General features: G+C 28.8%; 2 protein-coding genes across 2 annotated transcripts; one reads left to right on the forward strand and one right to left on the reverse strand.

Annotated features, from left to right (window-relative positions):
- Positions 1–4,538: 4,538 nt before the first annotated feature.
- On the forward strand, positions 4,539–10,065 carry LOC113387608 (3-phosphoinositide-dependent protein kinase 1-like). The gene is made up of 5 exons (XM_026624956.1): positions 4,539–5,291; positions 7,371–7,611; positions 7,906–8,835; positions 9,069–9,343; positions 9,932–10,065. The coding sequence occupies exons 2-5, from the start codon at positions 7,404–7,406 to the stop codon at positions 10,037–10,039; spliced, it is 1,521 nt and encodes a 506-aa protein (XP_026480741.1). The 5' UTR covers positions 4,539–5,291; positions 7,371–7,403; the 3' UTR covers positions 10,040–10,065.
- A 1,636-nt stretch (positions 10,066–11,701) lies between these two features.
- LOC113387963 (protein ARV1-like) lies at positions 11,702–13,597 on the reverse strand (the record flags this gene model as incomplete). The annotated part of the gene is given in 5 exon segments (XM_026625372.1): positions 11,702–11,835; positions 11,901–12,149; positions 12,221–12,353; positions 13,302–13,421; positions 13,502–13,597. Coding segments are annotated over 5 exon segments (720 nt in total). The 3' UTR covers positions 11,702–11,707.
- Positions 13,598–16,102: the final 2,505 nt, after the last annotated feature.

Genomic DNA, 16,102 nt, shown 5'->3' on the forward strand with positions numbered 1-16,102 from the left:
TATTTAAATTTATGTTATTATTTAACAATATTACTAGATGTTAACTATTTAACAGTTGTAATATATATTGAAACTAAAAAAAAAATATTTTCAAACATTATAAATATGTTTGAAAGACATAAAATTGCATGAATTATTTTTTGAATATATATTAGTTGAATATTTTATCCAAAAGCTGATTCTCAATTGTTATTGATTAAGTTGTTTATGTATGCGTATCGAGAAGTTCACGCAACTTGCTTTAAGGCAAAATGATACTTTCTTAATAGTAATTACTAATTTCTTTTTATTTCCAGAATATTCCTTTCTGTTTAGATATTTACGATCAATTTGAATTATGTAACATATATATTATGTAACATTCGTATTAATTTTGTGGTGGCTCAAATTAAATTGAATGAAAAATACTTTAGAATATTTTTGATATTTTGCTGTCAAATTTGATACAAAATATTTCATTATATTATAAAATAATGATATTGAAATAATTAGGGCACCTACAACAGCAAAACAAAGAACAGCCATTATGTCATTGTTGTATAAATAACATCGTATGGCATCACGCAGATAAGTCATATGGTTAGTAGGTACATTACGCGCATAGATTCAATATGGCGATACAATATATAAATATGTACGTTGTATATTCTGTCATGTGACTTCGTCCTAGAAGCATACATTTACAATAGAATCGATATATGTATGCACAGCACACAGTAAAGCGAGAGATATGACGCAACATAACTGGGTGCAGTGATGACGCATTCGTTGTGACGTCAAATGGTGATTTCTGGAAATACTGGAATTTGTGCACAAGCGCAGTTGTATCAAACGCAATTGCCACTATGTACAATAGTAGAATATCATATATGGGTTTTTTTAAGATTTTCATTGCTTCTTATCATACTACTAAAAAGTTGTCACGTGAGATGAATCTTGTATTACGATTATTTTTACTAGCATGTACTTGAAATAAACTTTTCATTACGTATTTTTAAGTGAGCTAAAACCAGTTTGCTTATACCTTTGGTTAAAATAGCGTGCAAAATTTTATGAATGTTGTATTATGCATACCATTAGTTGATTAAAACATGACATAGAGCCTGTTTATAAATTATGGTTTATTGCTTGCTCGCATGAATTTTGGGCAAACCAATTTGTTGATTAGAAAACATGAGTTATTTTATGTCACTTAAGATAAAAAGAGTTACCATACTCTTTTGAACCGATTAGTTCGTAACCCTAGAACGTTATTTGCACGCCTCCGAGGTGTACAATCAGACAAGAATTAATGCCATATTTTTTATTGATGACTAAAGTTATATAGTATTTCTGAGGTGCTACTAAACTATTTGTTACTAAACCAGAGTTTCATATTTTCTGAAATAACCTTCGATAATACCACAAAGTGTAGAATGGAAAAATATCGCTTGTTAAATTGTAAAATGCATTAATTAGGGCGCAGACATAGGAAGCGTATAGATACCTTTATAGCCATCCGAGATGCTGCCGAACTCTGTTAAAATAGTACACTTTCGCGGATTGTGCGTCAAAGGACAAGATATAATTATTGGCTACATCAGACCATTATTAAAAGATGATATAGTTTAAAATGTTGTTCATTAAGATAAAATGATACGATGTTAAAAATTGTTAGATTTTTAGTTTTTTGATATGATACTTGTTTGTTAGTGTTATAATGATTACTTGTTAGTTACTTGTTCAAATGTTGAGTTATTACTGATATTACTTACATGAATGTTCAGTTATTACTGCTGTAACTTGTCTTTACTCATTTTAAAATTTTAATAATTTTATAATAATTTTCTCATTGGTTCATTTTTGGGTGCGAGCGACTGCCCAGTACAATCAATATTCAATCAGGTGTTGATCTGTGATTTAGTTGGGACGAGTTCAAGGAATCTGAATTTCTTATTGACAGGCTGCGTTATAGTATGAGGGATTATTTTATATTTCGAACAATAAAGTAATATAAAGAGATTAGGTTTTATATTGTTATCCTGTAAAATATATCTATATATTGGTAGTAAGCTAGTTTTTTCGATGCTTTCTGAAATAATGATAGATTCATCATGATTCATTAATTATCTCTCTTAGTGAACGAATCCATTTGCAAATGTTCATCATATTTATCATTTATTATATTTCTGTGATGACAGTGCTAGTAAATACCCTTCAAATAAGCATTGAGAGCACGTTTTCAGTTTCCGATTATACATTGGACCAGTGCGGAAGTGCGTAGTTGATCAAACAGCACTTAATCTTGTGTACACGCATCGTATACAACGTCTTGCATCCCGTATCTACTCGTCCTCAAATGCTTATTCTGATAGCGTTGCGTTAGATTGATTAGGCAATTACAATACGCATAGGCATGCCATCTTATAAGCTCTGACAGCGGGTATATTCTTGACCAAATGCACCTGCTACTCGCTCGTTGAATTCCAATTCATAGTCTTTGATTTATTTAGTACATAAGTTTGCTTTTGGTCCTAGTAATTTGATTGTGACCTAGTTTCATTTTCAACAATGTCTTGTAGGTATTGGAGCAATTTAGAACTATTTCATAGAGCAATTTATTTTAAAGAAGCCAGTTTTGCTGCACACAAATGCTATAAACATGTGCGTATATTATATATGTATGTACAAATTGCTTTTGTGCATATTTCTATGGTGAATTAAACTTAATGCTCCACTAATATTTCAATTCAATATGAAATCAAAATAATAGTCTATATTCTAAACTATTAAAACCTATCCATTATCATATGAAAAATTAGTCACCGTGATAAAGCTGCATTAGAACATAGGATATTACATTTCGAGGAATGATGAGACACAGGACTAGACAAATGCATGGGTTTATGTGCATGACATTGATAATGAAATGCATTTTTGCAGTTACAATGACCTCTCTAGCTGCAACTTAAATTACACCTATATTCCTTGTTATATTAAGCCGAATGAATTTAATAATGGTGTTAGATTGAAGGTCTTGTTGAGGTATTCAACATTATCAAAATACTAACTCGCATAAAAAAACGTGGGAGTGAAATAAAAACTTGCATCTTCGGCAAATTTCTTGCATGCTTAACAGTTTTATCACTCGATCTAATCAATATAATTTATTATTAATACCAGATTAGAATATTTTTAAAAACTTTTTACTCTTTATGTTTAATTAAGGTACGGAAAGTTCAGCAATGTCTTTTAATAATATTTAAGGTAATTAATAAAATATTATAATAACTAGTGGGGCGCATGGCATCGTGCCTTGAGGCAAATTGCTGGAACTTCCCGTTTTTTTAAAAACGATTAACATTTTTGAAAAAAAATTTACGCCGAAAAATTAGATTTTTGAAAAACTATAAATTTGACAAAAAATTACTTTTTTTGAAAAAAATTTTTTTTTGAAAAAAAAAAATGTTTTTGAAAAAAAATGTTTTTTTTATTTTGACATAATTTTGGATAATTTTGGAAATTCTGAACTTTTTTTTCAAAGCAATCGTACTGCTTGAACTGCATAGAGACGAAATGTCAAAGCGCGTAAGTGCCGCGCCGTTGTCTAACGGATAAGCATTGGTACGGAACCCATAGAAATGTAAAAAAAATATACTTATTGTTACAATCTCTATAAAATATCTGATAATTTGATGTGCATATGTCTAATGATCATTTTTGACCGCCAAATGGCATTTTTCTTACTTTTTTCATTAGATCTCCGAAACCGCTAGACCTGCCTTCATGAAAATTTGATCAATTCTTCATCTTGTCAATACAAGTAAAATGTTTTTTGAATTATTGAAATCGGACGCTCCGTTCTCTTAAAAACTGAGTTACCATTTTTGGCACTTTTTGCCCCGTATCTTCGGAATGGCTAGACCTGTCTTCGCCAAAAACTAATCAGCACGTCTCCTTATCAATACGAATCAAATGCTTTTTGAACTATTCAAATCGGTTGATCGGTATTCCCGAAATCGTCGACGAAAATGTGTATTCGCACACACATACACACACGCACACACATATACACACACATACACACACACATACATCCATTTTTTCTAAGGTATGCCAAAATCTTCAGAAACCTTTTAAACGTAAAGATATATAAAAAATTTCATTTTCGATTTTTTTGCGATTACTATAACTTGCCCCACGGGAAGTTAATCATTCATAAACAATTCGTAACATTCACATTTAATAATACCACCAGCCTGCTTAATTATCGCAGAACAAGTGACAGCACGTGACCTGCGGAGATACCAAACAAATATAAAGAAACGGAAGAAGTTAAACCAAATAACTTTCGCGTTCGCATTCTTTTTTTCAATGACGTAGTTATTTTACACGCACACTGTATTCTCCCACGCCGGTTCCACCGTACGAAGCATCTATCCTTGCTGGTGGTCATGATGCTCAAGCAAAATCGACACCACACATAAAGATTCATGGGTACATTGAGGGGAATCAGTATGCATATGTTCTTAAAACACCAACACGATCGCAAAGGTCGAAATGTGTAGAATACACTATACAGATACTCCAAAAGCAGTATAGACGACACGACATGCGGACGCAAGCGCATTACCTTCCCGCTCTGCGCGCTCCTGTTCGGCCCGTACCCCGCATGGTCCGTCCCCCATGATCGTATTCCACTTCGAACACGCTCGAATGTCGAGAGACACTGTGTACGACTATTCAGCCAGTTGTGTTAAATCCGTTATTGTGAGAGGTTCTGTTGCGTGTTATAAGTTTATATCGAATGTTAGTGCTTTTCTACGCAATATGTGAATGCCCGTAATAATATATGAATAAAATCCATGTTTTGAAACAAAATTCGAAGTACACGTGTGTGTATGTGCTTGCAAAATGTGACACGCGAATATTCGACGCCCGAACTCGTGCGCTCGGTAAATCGATATCTAGAGGCGCGAAGCATTTTGTAGGACACCACAGATAGAACGGGAAAGTTTCAGTGGAATGTAGTTATAATTTGATATGCTTAACGTATTTGCACGCAGTTTTAGACATTGACATCAATTGTGACACGTGTGTAAAAAGTGTTTCGTGAGTGCTATCGAAAAACAATAATATATGCTTGTTAAATTCGTGAACAATTGATTACGACTCGTTTCCGATATTGGAAACAATTGTTGATTTAAAACATTTGTGTGTGAACGAATATATATTTGGAATAAAAATACAAAAGGGATTACTTCACATAAACTGACGGTTGTTTTGCTGTACTTTGAACTTTAGGCACTGAAGTAAGTTGATTTCACTAGAACAGCTGACGGCCTTGAAATATGCTTATTTGTAGTTATATGATTAACATAAATTCTACGATTTATCGTCCATGTTCATTTAAGAGGTCTCTAGATATTTTCCGCGTGTTTTGTGCGCCGGCGTACGATCCGATTGGAATATTTACGCACCTATTGTTAAAATGTGAAGGATAGATAAGCGTGTATATATAACAAATATAAATATTTATCTACGTTTCTAATTCTAGATGTTATTTACGTGTACAACGTATTGACAGATAATTTAAAAGATTTCATATATATATATATATATATATATATATATATATATACAGTGGCGTCGGAAGCAAATTTTTGATTTTTAGGCCATCAAAATTCATGGGTTCCGACGCCACTGTATATATATATATATATATATATATATATATATATATATATAATTTATGTCCGCTAGTCTCTATTATCAATTATATAAAAAATCTGTTTATTATTGTGTGTCTCGAATAAACTGATATAATTTATTACTTAATCAAATATTTCCATCTAACACAATGTTTTAGAACCTAATATTCATTTAGCTTTACTGAAAAAATATTTTCGACTGCTACTTTTTATAAGGGGCCGCCCATTAATCACGTGATCAATTCTTAAGGATTTTTTGACCAAATTATCACGTGTGTTTTGAGTTACTAGAAAAAATCGTTTCTAGAAAAAAGAAAGTTTGGATATTTTGTTTCAAATTCAGGTAAAAATTAAATATACTTGATATCTTACTATTTCGTAACTTTTGGTCAAACACCACCTCTCCTTTTAAACCTGTACTTAATGAATGGACTGGCCCTAATAATAAGTGTATGGTGCCTATGAATTTATAATTTGTAATGTTTTAAAGATTTTCAGAACTATACGATTTTAACATACGTTTTTACCTCATTATGAAATATCCAACAATATTTCTTACGTTACTTCGTATTCCTTACAATTACGACGAAATTTATATTAAAATGTCAACTTTCAGCAATATAGTAGTACTAGTACTACATTCTTTACAATCAATATGCTCATGATCTTATAAATATTGTCTGATCTTTGACATTGAATTTCAAAATATCATAATTTATCGCAATGCAACTTTTCAAAATAAAGGGCGATGTATATATTTGTTGTTTCTGAACTAAATTTGATACAACTAACAATTTGATAACGAGTTTAAGTAGAGATAACACTTATATAAATGTTCATCACAAAATAATTTATATGACGATGTTTGTTTTTTACGATATAATTTTACCTCTTCCATAGTTTTTAACCATAAGTAACGTAAGTAATGAATTTAATATTAAAAAAGTGCTATACTGTAAAAATATTTTAAATACAAAATTATACAATTTTTTATTGTCGTCATAATTAGACATTTTAATTTAATCATTTGTTTCAATGTAATTAACAGATTTTGTAACGTTTAACTGTGTATTATGTTTTCATTTTTTAGCGAATCAAATCTTGTAAGTTATACTTATATTTCATATTTGTAAGAATAATGTTAATCATTTCATAATCTATATATTTAAGATTGAAATTCTATATGCATTTAAAATATTTTTCGAATATATGACATAACATAGTATATTTTATTTTTTCAATTAGAATAAAACATTAATTATTAAATAAAAATGATTAAATAATTTGTTGCAATTAATTACTATTTATTGATTGCAAAATTATTTCGACATATTCTTCACTTGAAAATGCTTCAAGTGAAATGTTATGAAATCGCGGAAGTTAATAAAATTAACTTCCACGTGACATGAGACTGTTATCTATTTTTATTACATTATTTTTTTCTAGTTTACAATTAAACGCTTATTATTTTTTTAAATTTGATTCTCAGATATCGACTTTGTCATATATAATGCGACCATTGTGGTAATGAATTTTTAGAGCGATTTTAGAGCAATTTTGGCTTTATAGAAAAGTATGAATGTATGTCTTAAGTGTCCTGTTCACGCCATGATTAATTATGAATCGTTATTTTTTCTTTATTACTAAGTGATGAAGAGTTGATCTCAAATCTAATTTCAGATTAACGGCCAGCAGCCTGCAGCAGCCGCCGTGATGCCGGCAGCGCCGCCTTCGCCGCCGCCAGCACACAGCGTGGAGGGTTCGCCTCCAAGGAATGGCGTCACCGCCCAAAGGCACCAGGACGCACCTATGCCAACTAGGCGAAGCCCTAAAGACTTCATTTTCGGTCGATCTATTGGTGAAGGAAGTTTTAGTAATGTTTATTTAGCCAAGGATATACACTCCCGTAAAGAATACGCAAGTGAGAATAATATTTATTATTTTTTTTACGATTTCAATTTTTTTAAACCGATTAGGTATCAAAAATAATATAGTTTATACAAAAAAATCATTAATATAAATTAATCTTCGAATTTAATTAAAAAAACAAGATAAGTTTATAAAAGAATAAGTTTCTAAATTATGAAATTTTTAATTTGCATGTTTATTCACTTATTTTATCTGGCTCTTTTTTAAAAAAATCAACCATTATCAAGAATGGTTTTATCCATTAAATTATTCCTATATATTCATTTTTGTTATTCATTCATTTCAGTAAAAGTATGTGACAAAAGACATATAATTCGCGAGAGGAAAGCTGAATACATCAAAAGAGAGAAAGAGGTGTTGCACATGCTTTCAAATTGCGAAAATGGATTTGTTCATCTTTATTGTACATTTCAAGACGCTGATAATTTATACTTTGTCTTATCCTATGCTAAAAATGGTGAATTGTTACCATATATAAATAAAGTTGGTTCATTTGATTTAACATGTACAAGATTCTATGCGGCTGAAATTTTGGTAGCTTTAGAAAAATTACACTGTAGAGGAATTATACATCGAGATTTGAAGCCTGAAAATATACTTTTGGATGAACATATGCATATTTTGATAACTGACTTTGGTTCTGCTAAAATATTAAATGAAGATAACTCAAATTTAAATTCGTCTGAAGGGGAGATGTGTGAAAGGCGAAATAGCTTTGTAGGCACAGCTCAATATGTTAGTCCCGAATTATTAAAGGATAAAAGGGCATCTAAAGTATCTGATTTATGGGCATTTGGTTGTATAATATATCAAATGGTGTCTGGTTTACCTCCTTTCAGAGATGGATCTGAATATTTAATTTTTCAAAAAATTCTTAAACTCAATTATGAGTTTCCAGAAGGCTTTGATGAGACTGCCAAAGACTTAGTAGAAAAGCTATTAGTATTGGATCCTAACAAGAGATTAGGTATAAACGATGATGGGCCAACTTACAAAAGTGTGAGAGAACATCCTTTCTTTGATGGAATAGAATGGGATACTTTGTATCAGCAAACACCACCAGATATTTATCCCTACTTGCCTGGTAGAAGTGCAGATGAAGAACTTCGAAGTCAATACAGAGTCCCTGACCATCTAGAACCAGGTTTAGATGATAAACAACTAACTAGACTGTTTGGATTAGAATTAGGAATAGCTGAACCACGCCAACCTAAAGGTGATTGATGATGGTGTTATCTTAGATAAACAATTTTGCATGTTATAGTTCAATTGAAATTGTGGATGTTGCTCAACAGATTATTTGTAATTTATTTGAAAGGCAGAAACAAAACATATTATATTAAATTAAACTTTATTATGTTGTTAATGTGCCATCTAAAGCAAGATTATTTTATTATTGTTAATAAATGCATTTTATAAAATTAACTTGAGCTTTTATTTTTGTTATAGGCATATGTGATATTTCACCAGAAGAAATTGAAAGGCGCTTAGAAAAGCAAAAATTAGATAAATGGCATCCATTTGTAGAAAATAATTTAATTTTGAAGCAAGGCTTTGTTAACAAACGCAAAGGTTTATTTGCTAGGAAGAGAATGCTTCTTTTAACAATGGGTCCAAGATTATTCTATGTAGACCCATATAACATGGTGCTCAAAGGTGAAATACCCTGGAGCCCTGAATTAAGAGTAGAACCCAAGAATTTTAAGATCTTCTTTGTACATACTGTAAGTAATTATCAAAGATTCTTATTTCTTTTTATTTTCAAGATTACGAATTTATGACAAAGTACTTGATACATATTACAAATATGTGCGCACTTGACAGGCAGATGATAGACATGAATTTTAACATATTTAATAGGCTAAAGTGTTTTCAGTTCGACCAGTCTTAAATGGAATAATTTGATAAATTCAATTTCTTAGTAATTTCATATGCTGTTGTTTGTCAGTTTGTGAAAAATGTGACAATTCATTTGTCAACCAATAATTTGTCAAATCATTTCTTAGTATTTTGTGAAAAAAATCATTGATTAATATGAAAATTGCTAGATCTAAATTTGACTTACCTTTTCTGTCACTAGCTTAGTGACAGTATTTACTTCTTAAACATAATTTCTATTGACAGGAAAAGCTTTTTTATTTGTCTAGTAATTAAAAGCCAAATAATGACTGTAAGGGCTCTTCCTTTTATTAATATTTAAATTAGACTTGATCAGTTACTGAAAAAATTCAATTAAAATATGTACGAACTTTTTATACAATATTATATTGCAGAACGTGAAGTGAGATTTTTAAACTTTTTTTCTCTTGCAGCCAAATAGGACATATTATTTAGAAGATCCCGAAGGTTATGCACTTCAATGGTGCAAAGACATAGAAGATGTTCGCTTACATGTTTATGGAAAGCAACAACCAAAATAACATAGATATGTTATGCTTTAGATAGATAAATTTGTAGAACATTCAGCAATGATATTTTTTATAGATTGAGCTGGAGCATGTGTTATTTTCTAAGTTAATTTATTTGTTTATTTGATTACGGAATATTATTTATTTTTGAAAGTAGTATATTTGTTAGGACATTTTGTATGTTTGCTGAAGCATATTTATATTTTATTTATAAATAATTAAATTATGTCTATTATTCTGCATTTGGCATTTAAATTTTGAACATTGTGCCAATCTAGGAAAGTTTAAAAAAAAAATGTTATGCTTAAAGTAGTAAAAAGTTTATAATTTTGAACATTAAACTATTATATTTCATATAGCACAGCTGAAATGAAATGTGTGATTTGATAACTTGCCAAGAGGTTCTTATTTCAATGTTTACTGATTCAATAAAACATATACATGTAAATCCTGTAAATTCAAATGGCATAGAACACTGCCATTTTCATTTTTATATTGTTAACACATAATATTTGTCAAGAATGTATGCATTGTATTTTAGTCTTAATTATTTAATAATTCTTGACTAACATGTATTGAGTTTTTCAAACATGTTTATGTAAAAAAGTAATTTAATTTTATGTTATTATGTTATCAAAAGTTTTTGTAATACAATACAATAATATTAAGCTCATCAGTATTAGAATATTTAAAACAGATCAGCAATCAGTTATATATAAAAACATTAAGCCAAAGTACTAAAAATAGTCATTTTATTTGGTATGCCAGTTGTTAATCGGAATTAAGTGTGCGTGATGTGTGTCTAATGTTAAGTAATGCCTTTGTGATTAACTTATAACAAGTGAATTGCACATATGTTTGTGTGAGTATAACTGCATACACAAATATAATGACGTAATATGATCATGTAATTCAATTAATTATTCAATTAATGTAAACTTTATGTATGAAATTGAAGTTTTATAAAAACTTTATATCAATTGATTGAAGTTGCTTAGGAAAAAATGAAGTGTATAAAATGCACGGGCATAATATCGATATAGTCTTTTCTGATTTTATAATAGAATTTTTTTTAAAATGAGTAAGATAGATTCATTATTTATATGTACATAATTTTATATTATAATATTTATAATATAGAAATATTATTTTAAATAATTTTTTACAATACTAGATTTTCTCTCAAAGATGGTGTTCATAATAATGCAATTTAATGCATGTGTTCAATTTTCGAATAAGGTATGATTGTAAAAAATTGTTTCTGAGCTAATGTGAATAAATTGATACATGCAAATTATAGGCGAATATTGTTGCTACTGTTATATTTGTTTTAAGCTATTTGGAATAAAATTTATTTAATTTATTTGGTGTGAATCATGAACTTCTTCAAATTGTATATATAATATTGAGAATAAATAAACTAGAATTTAATAATTTATCATAATTAAGTAAACATATAGCATAATTGAAAGCATATAATACAAGCTGAGGATTATTAATAATTTTTTCGCAAAAATAGCAAAGTTTTGTTTAATTTAGGTTTAGTATAGTGTAAATATTTATTTAAGTTTGTATTAGTGCAAATATTATTTATAATAAAAAACATAGTTTAATAAAATGTTTCATTAAATTATATGACAAGATACACTTAATTGCAGTATGAAGATGTTATACTTGCTGCTATAAAGCAAGAAATGAAAATATATCTTCCGTTACATGTTGCTTTAGTATTGACATTGCATATAACTTTCCTATTAATGCTAGAAATATGACTAACATTGATTTTGACCTCGACTGCCCTGAAATAACTTAAATAAAAATAAAACTTTAGGCAATATTCGATCAAATTAATTATTTAAATTGATAATGGTACCTGAATAAACTAGTAATTGTGATATTGTAGTATATCCAAATACAAGAAGCCAATGTATTTTTGTAACACTATTGTCACCCCAAATTAAAGACGGAAGCATTAGAAATTTTCCAAAACTTGATAGAGTTAACGATTTCCACATCCATGAAATGCCTACTCTATAAGGAACTTTTTGAACAATATTTTTGGGTTGCACAATATTTACCATATTATGAACAAAATATGCTATTATCATGAACAAGATAGTACCTAGAAAAATACTATTTTTTAAAAAACTATTCAATAAATTCAATTTAAAATATATATTGCATATATCAAACCTATTATAACATGAATGCAATTTATGTAAAAATCACTATCCTCTATAAAGTTTTCTTTCTGGCTTGTGTTAGACATCGCCCACTCTGTATAAGCTTCCATTATGACGACCAAAAGTGCAATTTTCCAGTAATTCTAAACATTACAGGTAAATATAAATATTGATAATGATCAATTAGATGAAGAATGATAATGGTCAATTTAATAAAATCAGACTCCACCACAATAGAATGCTGATTAAAAAAGAAAGAATAAAACCAATTAAATATGAGTCAAATATTTATTAAAATAAGTGCATTTATAACTCATTGAAACATTTCTTATGAAAGAAATGGTAATGAGTTCAGTATTTGTTGTTATTGTAGAGAATTTTTCTTCTCCGAATAGCTACTATAATATGCTATATAAGCAAAGTCATGAATATTAGTATTTGCTTCAGCTTTAATAAAACTTAAACTTAAATAAATTATAACTCGCGTTTACAACAAAACTAACATCTAAATTAGAAATAAGACTGCATGTATTGAAAATACCAAGAAAAGAAACTCATTGCTCCCTAATATGAAATTTGTTTTGAAAGTAATATTTTAAATATTTTATATGTTTATCATTACAAATTGCAAAACTTGCTTGGTATATAAGGACCTGAATTAGCTTTTCTTGATTATTGATATAGTTATTTAATTTATTTTGAATGCATATTACTAAGGCGACCATATGCTACTAACTTAATTACATTTTATAATAAATACTATTTGATACAGGTTATTATGCAATGGCCAATTTCTAGCAAAACTTCAGAAGGATCCAGATAGAATCCGTGATGGGACTGTCCGGCTATACCGAAACATATGGTCACCTTTTATTAAGGATCATCATCAAAAATTAAACTTGAACATTGTTGTCATGTTATTATGGTATAATGGATGAATATCATCTTGAGTATTGTCTTGTAATTTGGAATGTAAGTGAAAAATATATAAAATATATCATATCTTCGCAATGATATAAAACAATCAACCAGATAATTTTTATCAAAATGATGTTGCTAATGAATCCTAGTACAGAGATTTTCTAATATACCTGAAATGTAGTGTTGTACAATATGTGCCTGTAAGCAGGCTTGCTCAATAAAATTAAATCTATCAAAATAATCACAGTGTCATATTCAATGTATTTGTCAGCAATTTGTGAACATTCGGGCTAAAATTAAAATAAAATGTTTACATTTTTTAGTTTTGATTCAAACATGCAAATAAATTATAGATCTGAAGGAACCTTACACAAGTGCAAATTTTTAAAACGGATTGGCTGTATTTTTTGGACAATTCTTTCACACCGTGACCACAGTTTATGCAAATATAAGAAATCATTTTTTTAGTAAATTTATCACATGCTTTGTGTATATTCTTTGACTTTATTCAATCGTCTAAACTAATACATGTTAAATTGTGTATCTTATTGAATATAATATTACTTATCAATCTGTTTTTGTGAGGTTATAGCTTGGCTAATCTGTATTCATATCATTACCATGTGTTTGTTTTGGTTGTCAAATGGATATATAATTTAAAGATGGCGATAGTAATATCGACAATTGTTATAAAAGTGTTCATGGAAAATCATTTTTCAGGCAGTTTGATTTAATTTTAAATATTGTGATATAAATTAGGTATTTATTATATAATAACAGGTAAGTACAGGAAAATATTTTTTTCTTGGCATCTACGATTCTATATGAAACGGGATCATTAAGAAATAATCGGGATTGAAATTGTCAGTTTCAGCGTTTCAGCAAACCAAGAGTAAAAATGAAACTAAGGTAGGTGCTCAAAAGTAAATAAAAGTAAAATATTATTGGAATATTGCAATTTAATACTGTATATTATATAATTCATATATCATGACTAAGTAACTGCAAAAAAAAGTACTGCAAAAAAAAGGATCACACACGATTGAAGTAAAACTTATTTGCTACTGTACAATGTAGCAATTTTAAATTAAGTAAAAATAAATACATCATATAATAATTTTGAATAATGTTTATTAGTAATATGGTAACACTCGTGATGCACCCATTTAATAGTGTCAACCTGTTAACCATTATACACATTTATATAATGATAAATTATAAATTATATATATTTATCATGGCATTAAAAATATGTATAATATTTAAAAACAATAATATAATTAAAGCCATACTTCAAATATGACATGATCGGTTTGTCATTGTAATTAGCATTTAGAAACGAACCTTCATTAGAGAAATGAAGTAATTGCTGATTAATAAATTCTATAACATTCGTTCACACAGTGGATTATGTTAAACAACGCCTAAACAAATATTATTTTCGTAACTGCAATCATTATGTAATAATTGTGTTTGAAGAACTTCATGTAATCAAAATTAACATACATTCATTGATTGCTTGTATTTTTTACCTTTTTTACTTTTTCGTTGGCGATATAATCTCGTTCTTTGAACAGCTGTAATATCTGTCTTGCCTAAAAAATATTTTTCATTTTAATAACTTCAAAGATTTATAGAAACTACGAATAATATAGAAACTAGTGGGGTGAATGGCATCGTGCCTTAAGGCAAATTGCTGGAGCATCTGGAAATTTTGGTACGGAACCCAAAGAAATTTACACAAAATGTGTACACATTATTAAAATCGCTATAAAATATTTGATAATTTGATGTACATATGTCCAATAAACATTTTTGACCAAATGACATTTTTAAACTTATTTTTAATGAGAGTCCATAACCGCTAGACCTGCCTTCTCAAAAAAATTTGTATCCGCACACACATACGCACACACACAATTCATTTTATCTAAGGTATGACAAAATATTCAGAAACCTCTGAAACGTAAAGATATATAAAAAATTTCATTTTCGATTTTTTAGCGATTACTATAACCGGCCCTACGGAAGTTAAAAAAAATACCACTTTCTTAAATTAATTATTTTATAGCCTTTCATTAACAATTTTTTTTTACTGTAATAATTTTATTGATTAAGTAGAGACGTTCGAACTTTAAAAAAATTATGATTAAACAATACCCCTGATTGAAAACTGTATTGAAAAGTATTCATTTTCTCGGAAATCAATACTTTTTCGACGATTTTTTTAACGAAGATGAAACATTTGTCATCTAGCTTCTTCTTGAAAAAACAATAGTTAACCCTGCACCTATTCAAAATCAAATAAAAATAAAATGTTAACTTTAATAAGCTATTTAGTAAATAAAATTAAAATAATAATTAAATTCTTTTTCCGAAGAATTTTCTATTCCGCCTCTGAAAGTTGATCAGCAAATGGTTCAAATCTGAACAAAAGTTTTTTTATGATACTGAGCTATTAAATAATGATTTTAAAATTTGTTTATTCTGAATTCATATCATATGTAATTTTTTTTTTATCTAAACAAATTATAGAGCTTTTATTTAATAGATCTTTTATTTAATATATATGAATTCATCAGAAGAAGCGCGATTTAATTTGTTTAATAATAATGTCCATACTCGATAAAATATATTCACTTTTAACAAACTTCCAGTGTCTTGAATATGAACACCCAAAGCTTATCAAAATAGCGTATTACCTTCCTGTGTTGAGTTTTAAAAAATTCATGATTGATAATCATTTTTCTACTGCACTAGTGGCGTCTAATTTTAAATTTCCAAATTCATGTCATTTTTTAAATCGATTCGATAGAATGAGCTTAAATGTGGACGAAAAGTTTAACACTTTTTCAAATTACAAAGAAACGGCTCGGCCGATCGTCGCACAAACTGAGAAACGATAATCATCATCGAGATACATCAAATGTTTTTTAAATTTCTGAGATCGGTTCAGGCGTTTTTGAGAAAA

The sequence above is a fragment of the Ctenocephalides felis genome, unplaced genomic scaffold, assembly GCF_003426905.1.
Source record: "Ctenocephalides felis isolate EL2017-DRISC unplaced genomic scaffold, ASM342690v1 CF-g0.4_SCAFFOLD_03572, whole genome shotgun sequence".
Classification (NCBI taxonomy): domain Eukaryota; kingdom Metazoa; phylum Arthropoda; class Insecta; order Siphonaptera; family Pulicidae; genus Ctenocephalides; species Ctenocephalides felis.

Bases quoted from the DNA above. Each gene is read 5' to 3' on its own strand.
- LOC113387608 (XM_026624956.1), top strand. From the start codon at position 7,404: ATGCCGGCAGCGCCGCCTTCGCCGCCGCCAGCACACAGCGTGGAGGGT. The intron at 7,612-7,905 runs GTGAGAATAATA...CATTCATTTCAG, and splicing joins CTCCCGTAAAGAATACGCAA to TAAAAGTATGTGACAAAAGA. The intron at 9,344-9,931 runs GTAAGTAATTAT...TTTCTCTTGCAG, and splicing joins AGATCTTCTTTGTACATACT to CCAAATAGGACATATTATTT.